The following is a 24856-nucleotide window of genomic DNA, read 5'->3' as shown; positions in this document are numbered from 1 at the left end:
CTGCGTACGCTACACAAGTTCGCACAGCCAACCAGCGTGCGGAATCCGTAAGCTCCTGTTTGCGTGTGAAGGCCTGGGGACAGAGTATTGATGTCGCCTTAGTTCAAGGTTGTTGCTTATTGTTTCCATTCAACATGACTTCTACAGAATGTGAAATAACACTCGGACATCTAGTAGCACTTTGACCATTCTACTCAGTTCCAAATACATCAAATAGATCAAGAAACTACGCAAAATAACAAATACTAAGCTTTCAGAAGAGTCATTAAAGTCATACAGTGCCATTGCCTGTTTACTATAATGTGGAATATCAAATGGATTCAGTGAAGTTATGTTTCAGAGTCAATATTTACTCCAACGCTTGGCAACACTGACGGCGTTCCCCGATCTCTGCTGATGATTAATTTGGTAGGAGACTCTGTGTTGGGCAAGCGAACTCACGTAACGACTGCATGTCTGTCTTCCTACCTGTATCGAACTGCCAAACTGTGCACTCTTGACTAACGGTTTAAACTATTCATTGGAGACAACTAAATACCAACAGCGGATATCCAAGTCCGAAGGAAAGGATCACAAGCACGTTCACAAGTCATCGGAGTGCGAGGCAAGTGTTATTATCAGGGAACGGATTTACATGTAAATGCATATTTATGTATGTAGCTGAAATCAGTTATTTTTTGTATTATCCTTGCACGCCATGGCATGTAGGCTCAAAAAATACAATCTTATTTTTCCTGTGTTTAAATATGTTAGGTTCTGGCTCATATTTTACATATTTTAGTTATTTTTACATATTGTTTTCATATTTCAGGACATTTCTCAACATATACTCCCTAATCGGGAAATACCTGCATGTCGCCGTGTGACTGAAAAAGTTGAATGAATTTCTGGTGAAGGACTGACAAATTTGAAATATACTCCCAATACGTCTTACGATAGGGCCTCCCCGATGGCGCAGTGGTAGCGTCATTGCCTTGTAATCAAGGGGTCCCGGGTTCGATACCCAGTGGAGGCACAAGTGGTTCGGATCCCACTTTAAACTGTAGGTCCAGTCCTGATTAGCCTTACTGTGCATAAAGTGGACTTAAAACAGCAACTCAAACGTCTTACGATATTCATCACACTTTAGTTAACATAAATCCATCTTAACAGAAAGTAATTTTCCTTCGAACATTTACAACAAAATGTTGTTATTCATTGTCTTTTAAACAGAAAATGAAAACACATTTTGTGTTATGTCTCAATTAATGTCACTGTAAGCGTACTGTATTTCATGTAGCTCGTGTAGCATTTTGTTTATTTACGATGAAACATATGTAATTTTACTGCGACATTACAGGCGTCTTATATTATTCAAAAGATATTTTCTTTTAGAATTTTAATTCTATATTTAACTCCATATAATGGTGTAAATAACTAAATTTTCATTTACTTATTCAGCACATTCGTACTACATATAAATCCGTTCCCTGGTTATTATCTAAGCTCTAACTGCTTTTGCAGTACCTCAATGATGCGTACCTTCTTGTTAGCTTGTATTTAGATGTGTGTTATGGATTTTCATGTATTTTGTATGTTATTAACATAAAGTGTTGCGGTTCAGGCTGTATGTTCGGTCAGGGACGACCGATTCTTCGGGATTAGAAAAAAATTGTATTCGATGTGTGTATCATAGAATGCCGCGTATCGCATTTTCAATCACATCGATATGTACAATATGGCGGCAAGCGCACGTGATAAAACTCTTTTTTTCAGATCGCTTGTAACTTGCAAAAAAATGGATATACCTTCTGAGAACAGATTTGAGGCATCTTTTGATATAGCTAACAATTCTTGTGAAAGTTATAGTATACTAAATGATCTCTCTTTGAGTTTCAGAAACATAAACGAAAAACCACTATTAACATCTACGCCCAAATCCAAATCTGCTGTACTGCGTTTACAGAAAAATCATGTCTGTGAGAAATGCAATATTTATGTTCACTCTATCGACATATCCGATGAAAGCACACCCTACTTGGTCTTAAAATATTTAAAGGAAATTAGATTTTCTTAATTGTGTATCTTACGTCAAAAATATCATTTCAGCATTTCACATTAAACCATAACTTTTCAGCTTCCTAGTTGTTTCCTAATTTCTTACGAAAATATGGGGCTGTAGATGACTCTTGATATTTCTAAAATCTGACATATTTTGCAAGCTAAATTAACCAATCACAGGCTCTCCACCTAGTCCTATTAAAACTCCTTTACAAAATGCTCTTACATTATTTCGCCATTTCCGACACGCAAGCGTTCACCATAGTATATTTTATGAATAAACATCGACGTAATGTGAAACAAAGATGATTTTACTACACTTTAAGAGGCTCATGGTATTTTAGAAATACACAAGAACAACTTATTTTTTTAAAATAACGAGCTTATTGAAAGAAACTTACATTGAACTTAGCCAGTTTTCACTACATACATTCACCATTAAATCTTCCTCATAATCGTTAATAATCGATTTTTCAATTACACGCCTCGAACACATAGCTGCAATCACAGACCTCTAGCTACGGGACTGGAATCGTGGGTTAACTTGAAGCCAGACATTTCAAAGCCGGGGAATATTATCATGGCTGCAAGCATACCTTCATATGTCCAACAACTATTTGGAAGATTGTGAGTCATTGCACCGCACAAGATTGCAATTTTTAAGTTTACCAATAAGTATATAGCTCTACATATTCCACTCACCAAGTGGGAACAAATAATTTCTTCATAAATATGAAAACAATAACAAGGTATAATACGCAGCTCAGTCATATTTATATCCCCCTTGGTGCGAGCGAAAATGTGCAGCTTCAAATGAAATAAACATTTTTTTCCCCAGTCTGTATGTAGAGGTTTCTGGCTGCAATGCACTCGGGACGAAGTTGCAAGTCCCGTAAGAATCGGTCGTCTCTGGTTCGACGTGGTTTGAAAACAGCATGTACCTTAAAGAATATGCACGAATTCCGTTATAATTGTACGTAAGTATCCACACTAAGAAAAACGTCAATTAGGGTACTAATTGTTCCTCGCCGTATCGGCACGGTTTATGGCCTCATGCTTTTGGCTCGAGCGTTTGTTTAAGTCTCCTGGAGGGATGGGGGAGCATTAGAACTTGTTGTCCGAAATTTAGGCGTGTGTATCGAACCACTCACTCACGCACCATCGTGAGAAAATTGGGGAGCTACGAACTAGTAGCATGTAGCTGACCACAAGCCAAACAGAAGCTCTCTGGATGATCTCCCACCTCTGGTGAGACATGTGGTTGTGAGACCAGCAGTCGCTACGTAGGCCTTGGCCCTCAAGGGCAGTGCGTCATTTGTCCATCCGTCTCTCTATCCGTGACAATCATTAAATTACATAACATATAAAATAATGAAACTATTAAATTCCAATAATTTGCTTATCTACAGCATACTCCCAAGGCGCTTCAGCTTAGAGACCTGTCCTCCCATCAGAAAGAAAAACCTGAATATTTCTTGTTGCTCGTCAACAGTGTAATAAAATCAAAATTTAACTTGAAGAGAGCCGACAATAATAATATCAAGCCATATAATTAATTTATTTATTATTTGTTCGTATCATTGTAGGACCCAGCAAAATTGTTAGACAAAATAAGTAAGAAAGCAATATCAAATTCTCTTTCTTTTTTCTTCGAACGATAACGAAGACGAAATGAGCAACAACATCTGTCGCCTGTGTGGAGGACCCTGTACTGTTCATTTCGGTATAACCGGGATATTGGATGTCTCTCTTCATAAACAGGTAAAGTGAATTTCCTTTTCTTGCTCTTATTATCCCCCGAGTTACCTTTCCTCTACTTTCCTCACGGTCAGAATTAGAACTTTCGATAATTTCTAATTTTTGCCGATAACCTCCATTCAAATATAAGCTAACTTTTTATATTTCTGAGTAAGTTGGTACTGCTTGTTTCATTAGTGTATTGTGTATATTTCATACTTAATGTCCTGGATAAATCTTATGAAGTAATAATCAGTTGCAATAGGAACGAAAAAGGGCGCCCGCAGAGGTGAACCATGATGTAATTTCCCCCCGAGATATCTGAAAAAACTTCACTCAATTCGAATGGCGAAAATGAACACAATGAAATATAACAGATTTATCGATCTCTGGTATATGCACATCGTGAAAATATATATAAAAAACATAAACTGTTCATCAACAAAATAATGGATGTCTATGTAAAGATAGCAAGTCGAATCAAGTTTCTAAATAATGGAGTCAAGTCTGAACTTGACAATTAAATTTCATTTTTATAATTTGTAAAACAAAAAACAAGTAAAATATGCATTTTTATGACAAATTGGCAATATATGAAATCTTACTTGGCACCATAGTGCTCGAAGTGGTTATTCCTAGCTGGATGGTTTTCCTAGGTTTTTCCATTTCTGGGAACATGCTGATCCGTGGATCAGTATGGACAAAATATAGTGGTTGGGGAACGCCTATGCAAATTAATCTAGTGGGAACGATGGATTGAATTGGGTTATTTTACGTCGCTTTCCTGCCACTTTTGGAAAAGCTGAACTGATGATATTTTGAAATTGATGAAGGGACATTCACAGAAAATTTCGATGCCCATACCAGGATTCGAACCCAGGATCCCTAGCGTTGTAATGCGCTGTGGCACATTGAAAATGCTCCACAGCTGTCTTTGTTCCATGTTTATTTTCACTTCGTACAAACACTTCTTTTTACACCTTAGTAGCATTTTGCGCATACCACCAAGACCATCTTGAGGTTCAGGCCACAGCGCTCAGTCAAGACGTCATCATCTGGAGGCGATCGTCTTAACGCTGTAAACTCCTTGACGTAATTTTACCGTAGATAATTAAGGTATATTTATTTCTCTTATGAAGTTAAATTTTGACATTTACCCTCCCGACGAATATAGTTAGAAGAAAAATGTATAATATGTATGTATACCAAAATTTTCATTCAGGAAGTCACTATGGCCTACACAAAAATTCCTACCATAGCACAAAGAAAGAGTTGAAAACCGTTAGAAACTTCCTGTCGGAAATATTTAAACATTGTATATCTTTGAAAAATATTATCGGGAATATTGGTCAGCTACAGTAAAACTCGTAACCGCTTTTGTATGAACTTTTGTATGTAAAATCAATTGATTAAATAAAAAACATGTTAGGTTGACCGTAAACTTTCCAAGTTACCTAATCAATTAAATTGTATTTAACTCTAGAATACCCAAAATTAATCATCCAGATAAAGCAGATATTCTGCTTAGCTACAATCTCAATACAAAAGCTTAATTTCTATATTCTTGCAGCAAAAGCGAAACAAATTGGTACAAGGGCAATGTTACATTTCTGTAAAGACTAAACCTAAATCATTTGTCATATTGTAATTTCGATCCTATTGACTTTATGAACGAGAGATAATATACAAATTGAATCTTTTCATTGTCGTTAGTAAGATTTGTGACAATAACTTAAGAGTTTCATTGAGAAAAAAGCAGATTAATATTTCCATTTTAATGTTCACTTGGGAAATAAAAATTTGGAATATTTCCTTACACTGTTTTTTACATTCCGTTAGAAAAGTCGCAAAGAATGTTAATAAATTATGAAACAATAAACATTATCACTGATTTAATAAAAGTTACGAACATTGAAGCTTCACAAAGACAAAAAATAAAAAGCAGTTCATATGAAACAGTGAAAACATTTGTATTTGAAACATAAGTAATATATATATTCTTGGATAGTTTTACACACGAATACTTCATCGACGTTCTTGTTACACATCGCACCTTTGTATTTAAATGTACAACATATCTTCCATTAGCCTCCGATTAGCCTAAAGAAGCATAAAGCGGGATAAATTAAGAATAAATGTACACATGTATCAACTTTGCCCCGTTGTATAGCTTTCTTTCATTAAGCACATTTTGAAACTGAAAATGTGTAAATAATATGAATAATTTATCGAATGCTTGCATAAAATTTACACTAACAAATTGCTTTGGTAGACGTAATATTAACCAACGTTTGTAATTCAGGGTAAATTATTTGATAATTCTAAAAAAATGTTGTCATGTTGTCCACATTTACGAGTATATTTGATGCCTATTTCGGACACATGAAATGTTTACATCATGAACTATTACTATTATTTATTTTTAGTATAATACATTTGTTACTTGTATATTTTCGTAGTGACTGAATCACATGGAATTGCCCTAAAAATTTCTCATTTTTAACAACATCTTGAAGAAATGTGAATGTTAATCTTACCTTTTTCATTGTAATTGCCTCTGCAATTGAGTACACAAGACTTATACACCATACCTCTTCCACATTTAAGCATATTTACACATCATGTAAACTCGATTACAGTTCTTAAATTTGCATTACAATTCCATATTCACTAAAAAGGTCCAACATTGATTCCGAAGAAGCAAATCAAACATGGCAGCTATCTCGCCTCCAGTTGATGACGTTTAGTCATGTGACCGGAGCAAGCCATCAGGCTTTCAGATTGAGAAGGTAATGATACCACACGTTCACGTAAGAGCATGTTTTTTGTGTTTAATGTTTTAAAAGTATACACACACACAAAGTTAATGCACGGCGTAAGTTTCGTGTCTCTATCTCTATTCGTATACAAAAGTTACATAAGTACGCTCCACGTCTCACTTGCGTGACTTTTAAAGAACGCCATACAACGTAAATTCCTTATTAATTTAAATCCATGTATTAGAAAAGTTAGATTCAACTACTACGTATTAAAATGTGCCTTCTCCTAATAAAAGAAAATAAATTAATACAAGTAATTAAAACGGTAAGCTTTCAGTCAATAATCAGTGAGAATAAAATGTTCATGAACGTCCGCAGGGTTATTTTTTAAGAAAGCAACACGAAAGGATTTTTTAAGACGGGCTGCATTTGTCCAATAATGTTGTCGTTCCCTTGAAAGAAACACTCCGTCAGTTTTAAGCCATCACGGTCCTGTAATTTCCTTTTAATATTAAACATAAATGACTGTGGCTGAAATAAAATTGTATATCTGAAGAAATACTTGCATATACGTTTAGGTTGACAGTCATTTTCCAAAGTCATTTTCCGCCTTTCGGGTGTCAATGAAAACATTATTTAAAATGTTATGCTCTAAACTTTGCTTCAATGATATTTTGAAGCTAGATTCTTAGGTTATTGAGTTAATTTCAAAAATATAGAATCCAGTAACAATTGTTTACAAATTTAAGAAGTAAAGTGTTGTATATTTCAATAGGAATGAAAGACCCGTCAATTTTATTTTTGGGCGCGTTAGACCATACATCCAAGTTCCTTTTTAATAACACTTTTTGGTGGTGTGGCTTGTTTCTTTAACAACGATAATTCAAATATTAGTAACACATGTTTTGCTCCAACAAAATAAGATAATAATATGTTATTAATTTATTCGTGTACGTATCAATGTGATATGTTGCCACATTTTCCTCCTGAAATTCTTATTACTTGGTTAACATTGTTGTGTAATTTCATAGAAATTGAGCAAATTATAAAATATACAGCTCACAGCTCACTCTTGCAGGCAGGCTCTGGGAATGGAAGTTCAGAAGAATCACTAAAAGTTTGAAGGATTATAAAAATTAAACCAGGCAAGTTAGAAACAAACAAATATGTGGTTTATCACCATTAAGGAAGGTTTAAATTTACCAAGTTTCATAAAACAAACTGAGATCATGGGTTCCACAAACTTAATTCGTCCACTGGGTTCATGTGGATAGAAAGCGGGGATCGAACTAGTCAACGCTTTAGGGACCAGATGATAGAGCAAGGTGTGTTTACGTTTCCCATACATTCTCCCTAACAAACCCTTGGCATAGAGTAGAGGGAATCAAGGGATGAATATGTCTTACATGTTACATCTCGACCAAGCGGATGTAAGCAGACGTCAGGCGACAGATCAAGGAGTCCTGGGTTCGGCGGCCCACAGTCTTCCGTTTCTGTAGCAGGCGACGAAGCTTGCGCTGGTTCTAGGAGGAAGCGGTTCTCGGGAAGGTGTCCGAACGACAGTCTGGGCCGGCGGGCTGATAACTTACAAGCCACAGTACTGAATGTGGCTAATTCGCATCGAGACGTAGCGGATGCCCTCGGCGAGTGCGGCTGTTGGGAATCCAGAGCTTCACTTGAGATCTGAATAGTGAATTGAATGTCTCCACCTGAGAGCCGGTATCTTTCTGAGGACCCGATTTCTGGCGGATACCTCTTCTAAGCTCCTGTCATTTGCTTCCTAGCTGCCTACTCAACTTTTCCGGATTCGCTAGTGGATGACGGGTTTGAACCCGGTAGTATAGAAGAAAGCTGTACTTACGTCATATGATTCCGCTGTTGCTGGAATAATAGCTTGTGCAGTGTCTTGTCGCTTAGCCGAATACCGACGTCTGGATCAAGTTTTAGCATTTTACAAAGTCTCCCTTCAGTCTTTCCACAATATAGGTAGGAATATATATATATATATATATATACAGGGTGTCCCAAAACAATTTCAACAACGCTTGAGTGCTGAAAGCTATCATAAAAACAAGTAATTTTCCTTATATAGCGTCGCTTGACAGTCTTACCTGAGCCAAATACAAAAGAATAATGATACTTGCGATATTGTAAGAAGTATTTACAGTAGGGAAAAGTGGGGCACTTTGCAACAGGAGGCACGTTGCGAGAGTGCTTTTTCGGTTATGTAGGATGGCTCTACTGCGTTGCGCTTATTGTCGTTCCAACACACGTTGGTAGGTGTGTCTGATGAACCGTTCGTTACGTCAGTTTTTCAGATGTTATCAGAGTGGTGGAATAAAGATGAATTTTGTGGACGGCGTGTAATTTTTAAGAATCTATTACAATTTCTAATATGCAATTCCTATAAATTACCACAACATGCAACATGTGGTCAAATGACAGCATGTTTATTGAAGGAGTGGAACGTGATATTGCGTTCCATGTGATGCCATTTTTGTGGAGGCAATAATAGCTTTCGTAATCAAACATGTCGGTGAGGCAAGTTGCAACAAATGTTGCAACTTACCTCACAGTGTTGCAAAGTGCCCCATGACAGATTAGCGCTTTTGATAAATCGAAATACGGTTTATTGTCTAATAATTTTACAATCCTTTCGAGTAAAATAAATATGTGATCGCATATATTTAGTACTTAGCTTAAGACACGTGGCTGCAGAGTTCAACATTCATTATTCAACCCTCTCAAGGTACATACAAAAGAAGAAATTACAATGAAGTTTTCCTTGTGGGGGACAGAACATGAGTTGTGGGAAGAGAATATCTTCAAAATGTACTTGCAGCGTTCCAGTGAGATTATGTTTGGATTAACACCACAGGAAGTGCGAAAATTGGCTCATCTGTATGCAGTTAAGTTTGATATAAGTTCTCTTTCATCGAGGTCGGTAAACGGAATTTCTGGTATTGAATGGTTCAGGGGAATCCTGCAGAGAAACAAATATGATTCCGTGCTCTTGCCTGAATCAACTTCTTTAGCAAGAATGTCCAGTTTCAACAAAGAAAATGTGCTTATGTTTTTGACAAAGTTTCCGAAGTTCTGTCTAGAAACAATTATTCATCCTCAAGAATTTGGAACATGGATGAAACTGGTGTCACAACTGTTGTGAAACCAAGTAAGGTTGTAGCTTGAACAGGAACAAACCAGGTTATCATAGTGAGCAGTGCAGAAAAGGTGAAGTTGTGACAGTAAGTGCTCAAGGGACTTTTATACTTCCAATGCTAATATTTCCACGTAAAGACTTTCGGAACCATTTCATTTGAGATGGCCCAACAGACTGCATTGGAGCAGCTACTTGTTCAGGTTCGATGATTGAGGAAACGTTTGTCCAATTCATTCGACACTTCATTTCTGACATGGATCCTAACAAAAACTGCCCTGTGCTTCTATTTATTGATACTCTTTCCATCTTATCTGTGAAGCCTTAAATAAACGCAAAAATAATAATATTACCCTTTTGTCGTTTCCTCCACACTGTTCGCATCGACTACAACCCTTAGATGTCAGTGTTTTCGGCCCATTTAAGAAAGTGTGCTGCCGAGCAATTGATTCTTGGCATACGAATCATCCAGGAAAAACTCGTACAATCTACGACATGCCACAGATAGTTAAAACAGCATTTTTTAATACAGTTGCCCCTACCAACATAACATCAGGTTTTGTTCAAACAGGAATATTTATTTCCCTTCAATTCTGACGTATCCAAATAAAGCGACATTGCGTCGTGTTTCGTTTCAGATCGATCAAATCCAGCAGGACAGGTAGATAGTAGGCCTCCCGTATCTGATAGTGATGACATAGTCCAAACTGCCAGGTGCGATGCAATGCCAATTACATCATCTTCAAGTGATGCTCAAAGTGAACCTTTGCATTCGCAAATTGAAATGCCGGGTCAAAATGGCACACAAATGTCTTCAGTAGTGCGCAGACCTAAAGTTTCCTTCTCTCCTGAAAATGTTCGTCCATAGTCAACAGCTGAACCCAGGAAAACTACGAATCGTAAACGTAAAAGAAGTGCCATTCTAACAGACACGCCTGAAAAAAAGGCTAGGAAGATGCAAAGAAGAGTAGAGCAAAGGAAAAGGGCAGGAAGAAAATTATGTGCAAGAAAACAATATTCCAAAGTTCTTGCAGAGAATATCACTGTTTAGTGTGTGGAGAATCCTACAAAGAGGAAGAAGACTGGGTGCAGTGCAAACAATGCAAAATGTGGTCCCATTGGCTGTGTGCGGAGAGAAATCCTTATTATGTGTGCATTGATTGCAAAGAGTGTCAGTCTGACATTGCATAATCACTGTTGCAACGTACCCCAAACACTGTTGCAACTTACCCCATGCAGGGCACATAGCAACACTCGAATCTACTTTAAATTAACAGAATTTTTTTCTCACTTGAGGTTCAAAATTACAATTTCATATTTGTTTCTTAAGTAGCCAAAAGACGTACCATTTCAGAGCAGTGGTAGCGTCGTCGCTTTGTAATCAAGGAATCCCTGGTTCGATACCCGGTGGATACACATAGTGGTTCGGATCAGACTTTAAACTGTAGACCCAGTTCCAATTAGCCTTACTGTGCATAAAGTGGACTTAAAACGCCAAATCAATCAGAGACGTACCATTTCATAGGATATTTGTAACTTGTTCCAACTGTAACAGTTTTTGAATAAAACAACTGAAAAATGTTGCAAAGTGCCCCACCTGCCCCTACTTACAAACTTGCCACAGCAAAAGATTTCTAATAAGTGAGGACTGAAATTCAAGAATGCCCATTATAAAAAGTCTCCATCGTGTTTTGACTGTCATGCAATATGAATAAACCCAAGAGAGGCTTGCGACAGATGTTGATGAAATCGACGAACGAGCAAATGCTAACATAATTTGCTCGCCGCCTGGTTTCGAACAAGCAGACTGTAACAAAATATTGTCTAACATTCTTTTAACAAGACTAACCCCATATGCTAATGAAATTATACGTGATTATCAATGTGGATTTAAACGCAACAGATCAACTACAGATCAAATTTTTCAGATCAGACAGACACTTGAAAAAAAGTGGGAATATAATCAAAATGTCCATCAGCTATTCAATGATTTCAAAAAAGCATATGATTCGGTCAAAAGAGATAAATTATGTAATATATTAGTAGAGTTTGGAATACCTAAGAAGCTGGTTAGTATGATAAAAGTATGCACCAGTGAAACAGAAAGTAAAATTCGTGTGGGTATTAATGTGTCTGCCAAATTTACAATTCATGATGGGTTAAAACAAGGAGATGCATTATCTCCATTGCTCTTTAATTTTGCCTTAGAATATGCTGCAAGGAAGGTAAAATATACTAAAGAAGGACTAAAATTAAATGGTGTGACTCAGTTGTTAGCATATGCAGATGATGTAGACTTACTTGGGGATGATGTGATTACAATTAAGAATAATGCTAAAATATTTTTCAAAACTGCTAAAGAGATAGGTTTGGAAGTTAACAAAGAGAAAACTAAATATATGCTTACAGGCCGAAACCAAGTGTTAGGTAATAATCAAAATCTAATTATTGATAACAACTCGTTTGAACCAGTTTCCAAATTCAAATACTTAGGAGTAATATTTACAAATGAAAATTATATTAAAGAGGAAATAAAAAGTAGGCTTAATTCAGGAAATGCATGTTACTTCTCTCTTCATAAACTTTTGTCTTCTCGTTTAATATCTAAGAAACTAAAAGTTAAAATATACAAAACAGTAACTTTGCCTGTAGTATTATATGGGTGTGAAACTTTATCCCTTACATTGAAAGAGGAACAGAAATTGAGAGTATTTGAAAATAAGATCCTTAGGAAAATATTTGGACCTAAAAAGGATGAGGAGACAGGTGAGTGGAGAAGGTTACATAATTTAGAACTACATAATTTGTACTCATGTCCAGATATTATTAGAATAATTAAATCAAGAAGACTTAGGTGGGCAGGCCATGTGGCACGAATGGGAGAGGAAAGAGGAGTTTACTGGATTCTTGTTGGGAAACCAGATGGTAAGAGACCTGTAGGAAGGCCAAGACGATGATGGAGGGACAACGTTGAGATGGACCTAAAGGAAATCGGTAGGGATGGAAAAGAGTATATAGATCTTGCTCAAGATAGGGACAGATGGAAGGCCTGTGTTGCTGCAGCCATGAACCTTCGGGTTTAAGAAGGCTAGAGAGTTAGTTAGTTAGACTGTAACAATTTATTTGGAAATTATACTTTGCCATGTGGCGTAATTTCTAATCGAGTCCGTCACATAATACGGGATCAAGCTCCCGACTGAAAACAAAATAATATTAATGTATTTTGTAATAGAATGAAAAGAGTCGTTTAAACATACGTTACTTCAGAATAAAATTTAAAAAAAGGATCAATTGCTTATTATAAGCCTACCTCCGTGGCGGAGTGGTCCCCACAGTGCGTTACGACGGCAGGGGGCTCCGGTTCGTTTACCGACCTGCGCATGGATGTTTTTTGTGATTGTTGCATCATCATATCATTATTCAACCTGATTTTCGCGATTAACCAAAATTAGCAAAAGTTCAAAGTAAAATAAACCAAGTCAATCAATCAATCTTTCAATCAATCAATCAATCGTTCAATCAATCAATCCATATTAGGAACTAAAGCCAAATTATTCACACTTATGTCAAATGCCGAGATGTATAGTGCGCTTGGTATGCACAATGAGAAAACAAAATACAACATAAAACCACGCGAGAGAATATTCTCGAGCCGACCCAGGGACCGTTTACGTTTAGATGTCGGAACACGTTCTCGCTACCAAATGTTTCGGATTCTAGTTCCTGCCTGGACAAAGGTGTGACTGCGTCATTCGTCTTATTTGCCTGGAAAGGGAGAAAAGGTAAGTAAAATGAGAAAAGTAGAAATAAACGATGATTACCCTAGAAACTGATCCTCGTGTCAGAAGTTCATCTTCTGCCAAAGGCGAATTTAAATGTTGAAAATTTAATGCCTTCGGAAAATGTCAGCCTTTCACTACAATGTATAAAGAAAAATATGGGCAATTTATGACGTGTTCTCAGTTTTCGTTTGCATAGCAAGGTTTCTCGTTCGATGAAATAAGAATAAGCTACAAAACCACAAATAAGGAAACTAATTCTTACATGTAAATACAGTATGAATTACGAGAGTCTCTGTTTATGAACGAAAGTCATTCGATAAACTTGCACAGACAGGCTTCTTCTAACGCAGTTTTAAATTTGCATGTTCCTATGGGATTGATACTACAGTATTGAAAGAAAATCTTGAAACCCTATTTTGTAACACGAAAAACTTTCCTCACATGCATGTCAGTTCTCACTGAAGTTTGTAGGCAGTACGTGTTAGAGTAAATCCTTCTTGCCAATATTTCCCAGAATTCCTATTGTATGTTGATTATTTTGTGACCTTCGCCTCATAACGTTTTGATGAGTGTTTCTTTCGCGGGCGCTGTAGACACAAATCCCGAAGTTTCTTAGTACGGTGCGAATTACTCCAGTTTCGCTGAAACGTGTTTATCTGAATATACACAGAATACTATACCCGCATGTGAATAAGAAGTTTCGATCAACAGAATGATGTTAATTTAGTTTTCTTTAAATATTATTATCTTATACAGCTCAGCGCTTGACATAAGTATGGAATTCGTTCTTAATGAGGAATTGATTCCTTAGTTAGTTTAATTCTGAAGTAATTTATATTTAAACGACGTTATTCATCTTATTGCAAGAGCCCTTATCATGGTAAGGCGTTTGATCCCGTATTATGTGACGGACTCGATTAGAAATTACGCTACATGGCAAGGTATAATTTCCAAATAAATTGTTACAGTCTGCTTGTTCGAAACCAGGCGGCGAGCAAATTATGTTAGCATTTGCTCGTTCGTCGATTTCATCAACATCTGTCGCAAGCCTCTCTTGGGATTATTCATATTGCATGACAGTCGAAACACGATGGAGACTTTTTATAATGGGCGTTCTTGAATTTCAGTCCTCACTTATTAGAAATCTTTTGCTTTGGTAAGTTTTTTACATCTAACAACATCGCAAGCATCATTATTCTTTTGTATTTGGCTCAGGTATAAGACTGTTAATTGACGCTAGTGGCAACCCTGCGCGCGCGCCCTTGGAAGTAATGTCAGAACGCTAGTTTGCTGTGTTGGGTTGCATACATACAGGATAGATTATAAGCGCTTATAGCACCGAAACTAAGCGATTTCGAGGTAAAGTTTATAAGGAAAAGTTACTTGCTTTTTATGATATCTACCAGCACCCAAGCGTTGTTGAAGTTGTTTTGAGACACCCTGTATATATATATTGTTGAAACCCATATGCAAAGATTAACTAAGTAAAAACATTCAGCTGCTTTTAACAAAATTCCTCCAGTTGTAGCTTTGTTGTCCATGGAAAATCAATCTCATTCTTCCTACTGGAACTTCTTTCTGAATACTCATTATGTTGTAAGTATCAATTTTTTAAGATCACCCACCATAGAAATGTAGTTGAAATTTAGAAAATAATGAATAAGACGACCATTTTAAAGAACTGTAACTAAAAAAGGAAACGGATATCAAAATTAAAATATTTCCTCCTAAAATTTTAGGTATATGTAGTCCTTTTAAAAAATATATTGCATCGAAATTATGGTCCTTCCATGCTAAAAAAAATCTTCAATTTTCATTTTTGTTTCAAAGCAAGCATGTCTCTTGACCCTTAGTTACATTAGAGTCATTTCATACCATTTCCACCATTTTTTAATTTATTTTAGGACTCAGATTTTTCCCCCAACCGTGTGCCAGTTGACAACATCTGTATCTTTTTGGAGAGCTTATGAAACGAGGAAGTTTTTTCCGTAATTTTTACGCTAAGTGTGTTACCATTTTTTTGAGTAATCCTCTTCGATTTAGACGATAATTTCCAAATTTCTTCATGACTTATGCTCGAAAGACTGTTTCTTCCTGTGGGTATGGGAATTTTGGGCATGATTTTTTTTCCCAGAAGTCACTCATTCGTCAACTGTTAGCAACATGTCGATTAAGTGACCAGGTTGTAGTAGTTTTTTCACAATTAGTAGTTTTTTGGTCGCAAGTCAGAATATGTCACGAGAATCTACAAACTGCAATAACTCGAAACCCATTGATTTCCAACCCCCGGTGCATAGGGTCAAATTTGTTGCAAATGTGCTTTAGTATTACCCCTTTCCAGGAATAGGTCGAATTACCAATCACCCTATGGTCGCGCAGATGGACAGAGAAAAGGCTTGATGTGAGAATGTCTGAAAATATGGTGCGACCCGAATTCAAAGAATCTCCCTTGAATGGAGGATGTGGGGCCATGTAAGATGGAAGAAAATCACTAGATTGAGAAAGCCGAAACAGGAAGAGACAAAGTTATGCCTTTACTTACTTGTCCCGGTGAAATTTGGTTATGCCCGGCAAGACTGACGTCCAAGCGCTAATTTTGGTGAAGAGGTTTTGCTCTATTGTTACGTCTTCCAGCTTTCTAGACTGGCTGCTGCATTCTGTTTCTCGGCAGTGAAAGTCGCATGGTGATAAATTCATGTTACTTCGACTGCACCATGCTGTCCGAAGGGGTTGGTCTCTGGGAGTTCCCATGACGCACGCTAACCTTCGAAAATAAGTGAATAGAGTAATGAAAAGAAAAATACAAAAAAAAAAAACAGGTGGACGCTGGGAAAGTCCATCACACCTGCTTACACGCTAACGTACGCGCACCTACTTATGAAAGATACTTCGTACTTATGCCTCATTTGAAAAAGCACGTACACTGAGCATACGGAAAGCACTAGCGTCGTACTAACTCAAACAGTGCTAACTTTTACCAAAGTTTAGTGTTGCAACGGGTCATTGCCAGCTGAATATAATATGACTATGTTGGAAATATTCTCTCGGTCTATTGACCAGGTGAGTTGTGGAAATGATTCCAAGCTTTCGAGAGCCAACGTCACCCTCATCTTCAGGGTAGAAGTGAATTGACGAAATAAAGATGAGAGTCAGGTTAGCTCTCGAAAGCTTGGAATCATTTCCACAACTCACCACCTGGTCAATAGCCCGAGGTAATCTTTTCATCATTCGTCGCCAGGAAGGCTTCAAAAATTACTTCATATAACTGTGTTTTAAAAATATTGTTAGATGTTCATTTTATTTCAAGGAAATCTAATCTGGAAGAAAACAGGGTAGAGTGGGATTCGAACCACCGTGCAATGTCTCCACCGAGGATCAAACCCGAGAATTTTAATTACAATGCGACACACAGCGTTACCACTACACAATCTGGGAGGCTCGTGTTGGTTCGGGTGATGTTTTGGCAACTTATATTTGAATAAACCTTTGTATCACAGATATTATTATGCTTTATATATATATATATATATATATATATATATATATATATATATATATATATATATATATATATCGGAGTGCTTATGATTTAAAAAAGTGAAAATGAAACTTACTTCATTCCTAAACAGATGATAAAGTGCTCACAAAGAAATACAGGTGTAATATTTTGTTATGTAATAAACATGATGATTTAAATGCTGATTCGTCATGTAATATGTAATTTGGAGCAATATTTACATAAATTACCATCAAATTCATGTATAATATTGAAAAAATGACAAGGATGTAAATTCTTACTGTCCATTTTTGAAAAAGGGATATGACTTTATACTGAATGTCGAGCATTGGACTATCTTTAGATATGGAAAACATATGTCCATAAATATATATCTACTACTAGACATTGTGGACACCCAATGCATGTCCCTGGAAATTTGTGCTGCATGTTCAAGGTTTGTAGTTTTGAAGTTGTCAATGGGAACCTTCAGGAATACTTCAATGAAAAATTATACGTTTGAGTTAAATATGATTTCCTTAAAGGAGGAGGGATATGGTTACATAGTCAAAGACAATAAAATTAGTTTAATACATTTGTGCTACACGTTGTCAATCCCAACTTCTAGGAATATTTCGATGAGAAATGGCACCCTTGAGTTTCTTCCAAGGAGGAGGAATAGGGTTACAGTCAAAGTCACAAAAAATAGTCCAATACATAGTGAAAAAACTTTCCAGATGTAAAAATAATATTCGGAAGATTCACAACTTTTTCCCACCTTATATCTACAAAAAATACATAGCTTCATACAAATGTAAATTTTTAATAAGTCTACCTTTCAAATTTATTTATAGTTATCATTTTGTCTTCCAATTTCTTAATTTCCCAGTTGAACACGTGGATTATTAAATATTATTTATTTCGAAATACACCTTCACCAATTTTTATTATTACGTCGAACCTAGGGAGTTCTCACTGTGACGGAAATTTCAGCTATTAAATGCGTCCTCCATTTGAGGTTTCAGAGCGCAAGGTGCTAGAACGGTGAGGGAGGGCCAAGGACACTATACTTTCCCTTGGTAGATAAGGTTTATTAGAGTGCCGTGGCAAAACATGCAACTGCCCCCCCCCCACAACCCCTTCTAATCGCCGCCACAGTCGATAAGATACCAACCTTACTAAAATGCTTCGCCACTTGTATAAAGAAGTTAGTTTGGGGAGAGTGTTTTCGATAATCTGAGGATGTTAAGTGCTTCCATGGGAACGTTTTATTGCAACGTCATTTCACGTCATCACTTCCTCTGATTAATAAATTATATCACTCGCACTGAAGCTTCAGAACATAGCCACTTTTACCTAGTTAACAGAATAAATTGTCACAGACTATTGTTTAGACCGTCAGTGGTAATGGTAATATTATCATAGAATTATAATTTGTATTTAAATATGTATTGCTTCCTAATTTTGCTCATCACCCTACTTTCCCACGAGTTTTTGTTTTAGAAAGCATCATCTAATTTAACATCTAACGTTACATAGAGAGTTTGTCAAGAAATTGTTGGGGGTTTCAACTTTGTTCTCTGAGCAGGTCAAGAAACATTTGGCATTTATAACCGAATAGTAGAAATAATAATTAGTAAACAAATTACAATAAATAATTTAAAAAATAGTATATATTACAACAGAAATAGCATAAAACAATATTATAGAACAGTTATTGTTATTGTCAATTTATTATTATATCCTTTGACAGATATTGGTAATATATCCTATGCAGTTGACTGATTGTGTAGCACAACTATTACTATTCATTTCATACCCTTAATTTATTAAAATAAATATTGTTTATTTCAATCTGTTATTAACATTTACACTGGTTCATGTAAAAGGGGTGTTTTCTTAATCATAACGTTTACGTTGAATTGGAAATCTGATTTTTGGAATTTTGAAACCTGATGTATCCATTCTATAATGGGATCAAATTTCACAGCATGAAGTTTTAACCTAGTTCCTGCATTTTACTCTTAATTTTTCCATCAAATTCATTTTTTACTCTGATTATTTTGTTAGATTGTTAATAAAGTATACTTCATTTGCTATCTGTCAAGTCTATTTTTTTCTAATTTGAAGTGAACGATGCTAAACTTCTTGCTCTCATCATCTATGGTCAAATCCATGTGTTTGGATTTGTTCATATAAATCATATGACTTAATTTTCTCTTTAGATCATCGACTCCATGGAGATAGTTCAACACATATGCATTGGTTGTCGAAATCGTATTGAAAAGTACTTTGAGTTTAAACGCCAGGGCTACATCTCCGACAACCGCTTGGAAGATTCCACGGCTTGCAGCAATGAAAGGAATGTTAAGGAAACCGTCACTGCAAGTGGTACTTCAGCCCAGCAGGTCAGTTCCCAGTTTAGTATAGAGGTTTATTTGCTTCCATCTGGACTCTCATCTATGACACCATCCGCTGTGTTCTAGACTATTGCTTGACACAGTGGCGCAACCACAGGGGGGTAGGGGGCATTGCCCCCAACCTTGGACGGAATTCAATTCTAGGGAGGACAAATGTTGACGGCCTGGAGCATCTGCAAAGGGACACAGAGGCGCAATTGCCACCCTTTATTTCAAATTTTATTCAAATATGAATACATTTCGTAAAATTTTCTTGATTTTCTTGCTCTCATGAAGTTTATAGCCGTCGCTAAGTGTCAGCCCTGTGCACCGACCGATCTAAAAAAGCTGTAGAAGAGAGAATGCCATGAAATTATTTCCAATCTATTAAATCAATATTGTCTTCAGATTGCAAAAAAATTGGATCTAAAAATGTTATTGCGCGCAATATTTCATTGTTTTCTGTAATGGATTTTAAATTAAAAGAGAGAAAAGTAAAACATATTATAATTGATTTTGTTTTAAATGCATGAATAATTGTTTTGAGGAAAAGATGCGTGCACATTTCAGAGACAATTATGTAACTTTTGCTGATGGTTTATTATGAGATGCATAGTTATGTGTAAAACCGGTGTTGCACATAGAAGTTATACATGTTCGGTGAAAAAGAAAGAATCATATTCGGAATGCATTTATCATGCATTTTCGGTTTTTTAAAAAAAACAGTTTGTGTGCTTGTTTTCCACTATTAACATGAAATTAATGTAAAAAATTTGCAATAACGTATTTATTACTACTACCACTAATAATAATAATAAAAATAATATTGTTATTATTATGTTCATGTTTATTATTATTATTATTTGACGTTTATCCTGGTACTTCCCCTCACTCGAGACAAAAATTCGTGGTTGCGCCTCTGGCTTGACATCTGAGTTTACATAAACATATGCATTTGTACCTTGAGAATCTTATTCTATTTAGGTGTAGGAATTAATTCGTGCGGTTGTGACGCACACATTGAAGCTGTAGTTCAAACACAAAATACATAAATACCTTAAGAAAAATATTGTCCATCGCGAACCACCACTTTCGCCCATCTGTCAGGCAAGTTACGGATTCCGTGGCGAAAGAAGTCTTCATCCTTTGAACCGATCCAGTCAGAGACCCATTTTTCGATATCTTCTGAAGAAGTGAACCGCTCTCCAATCAAATCCTTATTCATGCAATCGAACAAGTAGTAGTCCGAAGGAGCAACGTCTGGTGAATACGGCGGGTGGGGTAAAACTTCCCATCCGACATTTTCTAAATGGGTTTTGACCGGTTTTGCGACATGTGGGCGAGCGCTATCATGTTGAAAAATAAGTTTATCATGTCTGTTCTCCCATTCTGGTCGTTTCCTGGCTAGAGCTTGCTTCAAACGCATTAATTGTCGTCGATAACGTTCTCCATTAAAAGTTTCACCCGGTTGCAGCAGCTCATAGTACACCACACCTTTCATATCCCAGCATATGCACGGCATAACCTTTGCACAGTGAATATCTTGTTTCGGTTGTGATGGACCTGGTTCACCTGGCTTCACCCAGGTCTTTTTTCGTTTCGGGTTCTCGAAATAGATCCACTTCTCATCGCCAGTAACAATGAGATGCAAAAACCCCTTTCTTTTATGTCTTTGAAGCAGCAATTCGCAAACGGTTTTTCGTCTTTCAACGTCTCTGTCTTTCAATTCATGTGGAACCCAATGTGACATCATTTGAATCATTCCCATGGCTTTGAGGCGCTGGAAACTGTTGTTTGATCAACGCCTAATGCTTCTGCAAGTTCTTCCTGCGTTTGACACGAATCCTGATCGAGCAATGCTCTCAATTTTGCGTCTTCAAATTTTTTTGGCTGTCCAGGTCGCTCTTGGCCTTCCAGGCCGAAATCACCACTTCTAAACCGTGCAAATCACTTCTGACACGTTCGCTCAGCTAGCGCATGGTCACCATACACTTCCACCAAAATACGATGACTTTCGGTTAAAGTAATGAAGTAACGAAGCTGAACACCCCGCAAAAACACTTTATCTGGCACGAACTGCGCCCTGTTCAGTTGACTACAAAATGCTGTTGTTGACGCGTCAATCAACTGCCCTATACTACGAACGATGCGCTCTGACAGGAGTTTTCAACGCATGTGTGGATACACGGAACTGTGGGACGATACGCTCGTTACGCCATCTCTTGTTCAGATGCACGAATTAATTCCTAGACCAAAATTACTTCTATTGGCAAACTTTTTTATGCACTGGTTACTTACTGTTCGTACCTTAAGGGAAGATAAACGGCGCTTCGAAAGTAAAAATTCACAATAGTCTTGGACTGCCATCGGGACTCTTCAGTAGAATATAATTTGAATCCCAGTCTCAGTTTTCACCCGTTTGTGCCTGCGACGTCTTGCTGTATGATGCTATGCCTTTTCTTGATAAAGTTTCACCCGATTACTGTTACCGTTGCACACGGACAATGGATTTAAATTTAGAAACTATTTGTTTATGTAAATCCGTTTCTCTTCATTTGAGTTTTGATTGAGTTGGTGTCTTAAGTCCAGTTTATTCCCAGTAATGTTAATTGGGACTGGACCTACAGTTTATAGTGGGATGCGAACCACTCTGTGCCTCCACCGGGTAGCGAACCCGGGACCCCATGATTACGTTTCTCTTCTTTTGACTGATGCCAAGTACAGTACAAGGGAAGATTTTTGATTTGGGGCAAGGGGAGAAATGCATTCTTGTCCCAATACCCAGTACGTCCTACGGTGGTATATTTTTCACATCTTTGATACGGCCTTAAATAGGTACACTCATTGAAATGCCATTGTAATCACATGTGATTGAAAAATTACTGATGTTTTTCATAGCTTCTAGAGTTCCACTTCATGCTCGTCAATGTGACATTTTATTATTATTACGTGCCAAAATCCAACTTGTCAAATGCAGTCTTCCACATTGATTTTGATTTATTGATTGATTTGGTTTGATTGATTAATGCCCTGTTCGTACATTATGGAGATTTCCTTCTCGTGATCATCAGTAAACACACATTCCTGAAAATACTTGGCGTTGATTTTCTCATTTTTTCCACACCCGGCGTATCTGCAACTCTCGCCTGTAACAAGATCCAGCCACAATCATGAAACTTTTTTGAAACTTTTCAGTGGCTGACGAGCTCCTTTGCATCGACAGTTCTGAGTATTATTACAGTCAGTTAAATATATCCACCCTTCATCTAAGGTGACCACAAATTACCACCGATCTTCCGCCAGTTGATGCTCATTCAGATTCCTGCAGTTGGTGTTCCATCCTATGACATGGTTGGGTTTCAGAGCGAAAATAATGGCCTTGTGTACCACCATCATAAGTAATGTCTTACGTATGGCACGGTAAATAGTTGGTTGCGACACACAAAACTCTTTGGCCACAGTATGTTGTGTCAGAGGATTCTCAGAAGCAGTCAATATGCGAATTCCGTGCAGCACCAGTGTCGTCAGTTTCACTGAAGTCCGTTTTTGCCGGGGCTTTAGCGGTGATACATACTCCAGTGGAATTTCATTCACTGCGGATCTTTCACATAAAATCTGCACTCCTGGCACTGTTTGACTATGCTCGAAAAACTAAAGTTTGGAACGGAAAGTTTTGAAACTTAGCTTTCCCAGAACAGATTAAATGTCAGTGGCATTATAATTTGCATAACGCAAACACTCATCTATGGCTCTTGTCCAGTCTTATGGAGGGTGGCCTACATGCTGGCAAGGGAAGTGGGGAGCGGGGAAGCTACCAATCCAGCGTGATGAGAAACACAACAGCCTGTAGATCGAGGTGGGCGTAGTACTTCCTCCCACCACGTCGTAACTCTCGGCGCCACCACTGTTGTCTGGTTGGTTTGCGCGTATTCCCCTCTCCCCACTTCCCTTGCCAGCATGTAGGCCGCCCGCTGTAAGACTAGACAGACTAGACAAGAGCTATAGCAGATTCAACAAACACTGATCCGTGCGTGGCTTAAGTTTATCAACTCTATGTTGCGGTTTCAAGGTACCTTTACGTTTCAAACTTAATACGAACAATGATTTTTCTTGTACACGGTGATTCATATAAAACTGACGTATTTAATTATCAATATATGTGAATATCAAGTTATTATGTATGAAATGTATTATATATATTATAGTTTAATAGCCTTTACATTTCATGCTGAAAATATCCTCGTCTCTCCGGAAGGCACGATTGACACAACGCATTTACCACAGCATCTATACACTGGATAGCATATATACAGGGTGGTTCAAAAGTGTGGATACACCCGAATAGAAGTTGAACGACATACTGTTCCGTAAAACTAACATTGTAGGTTTGTAATAGGTGTAGGGGAAAATGTTATAGGGCATATGACGATGACGACCGCCATCTTGAAACCAACCACCTTGAATTCAACTTCAAGAGTTTAAACAGGAAGAGGGTGATATGATATATCAAATGAGGCTATAATTTTACGAGAAATCCAATGGTGAAGGTTTTTTCCTACGTATCTTTAACCAGTAAAAAGTTATGACTGGATTCTTGTACTAATTTGCTCGTTTTCGAGGTTTCACAAAAAGCATTGAAATGTCTTTAGCGCGTCACGAAGAGCTGCGCATTACGCATGGTTGTCTCGAACAATTACAGTGTGAGGCTTCCATTGAATGAAAAGTTCTTCAGAGTGACGAGGCTAATGTTTATGTTGATAAGGAAGTTCATAAACAGAATATTCGACACTTCTCATCTAATAACTAACTTTAGACAGAAACTGTTTCACAACCTTTCTATAGTGTTCAGGTGAAAAAAAATCTGTAGAACGATCCTTCTTCCGTAAGCAAGGATGAACATACCTATTCATTTAACAAATGCAAGTACCCACAGGCATTTAAGGTTCCGTCGATGGAAAGTGGACTAACCAATTGTGTTCCACACAGCATTCCACACCATTAACTCACCAGAAGTAACCATTCGGTTGCGATCTGTCCAAAATGGGTTTTCAGATAAAAAGCATAGAAAATATTATGTATATGAACTTCCTTATGAACATAAACACTAGCCTTGTCACTGTGAAGGACTTTTCATTCAATGAAAGTATCACACTGTTAATTGTTCGATACAACCATGCGTAAAGAACAGCTCTTCGTGCATGTATCCAATTAAAATCGTGTGCAGTGGCATGCGAACTTCTCTGCCTAGACGTCACTTTGATCTCGATGCGTTATTGACGCGCTAATGACATTTTAATGCTTTTTGTGACACCTGAAAAAGGAGAAAATTGATACAAGAATTCAGTCATAACTTTTTACTGATTAAAGATACGTAGAAAACCCTTCACCATTGCAGTTCTCGTGCAATTATAGCCTGATTTGATATATATATCATACCACCATCTTTCCTATTTAAACTCTGGAAGTTGAATTCAAGGTGGTGGGTT

At 37.1% G+C, this 24856-nt stretch overlaps 1 protein-coding gene across 1 annotated transcript in view; it reads left to right on the top strand.

Annotated features, from left to right (window-relative positions):
* Positions 1–619: 619 nt before the first annotated feature.
* The window catches only part of LOC146003088 (uncharacterized), a 131445-nt gene continuing 107208 nt past the window's right edge, over positions 620–24856 (top strand). Inside the window, exons 1-3 of the mRNA XM_083141259.1 lie at positions 620–652; positions 3627–3801; positions 19197–19379. Coding sequence (XP_082997385.1) covers positions 3712–3801; positions 19197–19379 — 273 coding nt within the window. The 5' untranslated portion in view covers positions 620–652; positions 3627–3711. The remainder of the gene's footprint in view (positions 653–3626; positions 3802–19196; positions 19380–24856) is intronic.

The sequence above is a fragment of the Lepisma saccharinum genome, chromosome 19 (genome assembly GCF_977018435.1).
Source record: "Lepisma saccharinum chromosome 19, izLepSacc3.1, whole genome shotgun sequence".
NCBI classification, from domain to species: domain Eukaryota; kingdom Metazoa; phylum Arthropoda; class Insecta; order Zygentoma; family Lepismatidae; genus Lepisma; species Lepisma saccharinum.
Note: the sequence above shows the minus strand (reverse complement) of the source record. Positions and strands in the feature narration are given on the sequence as shown.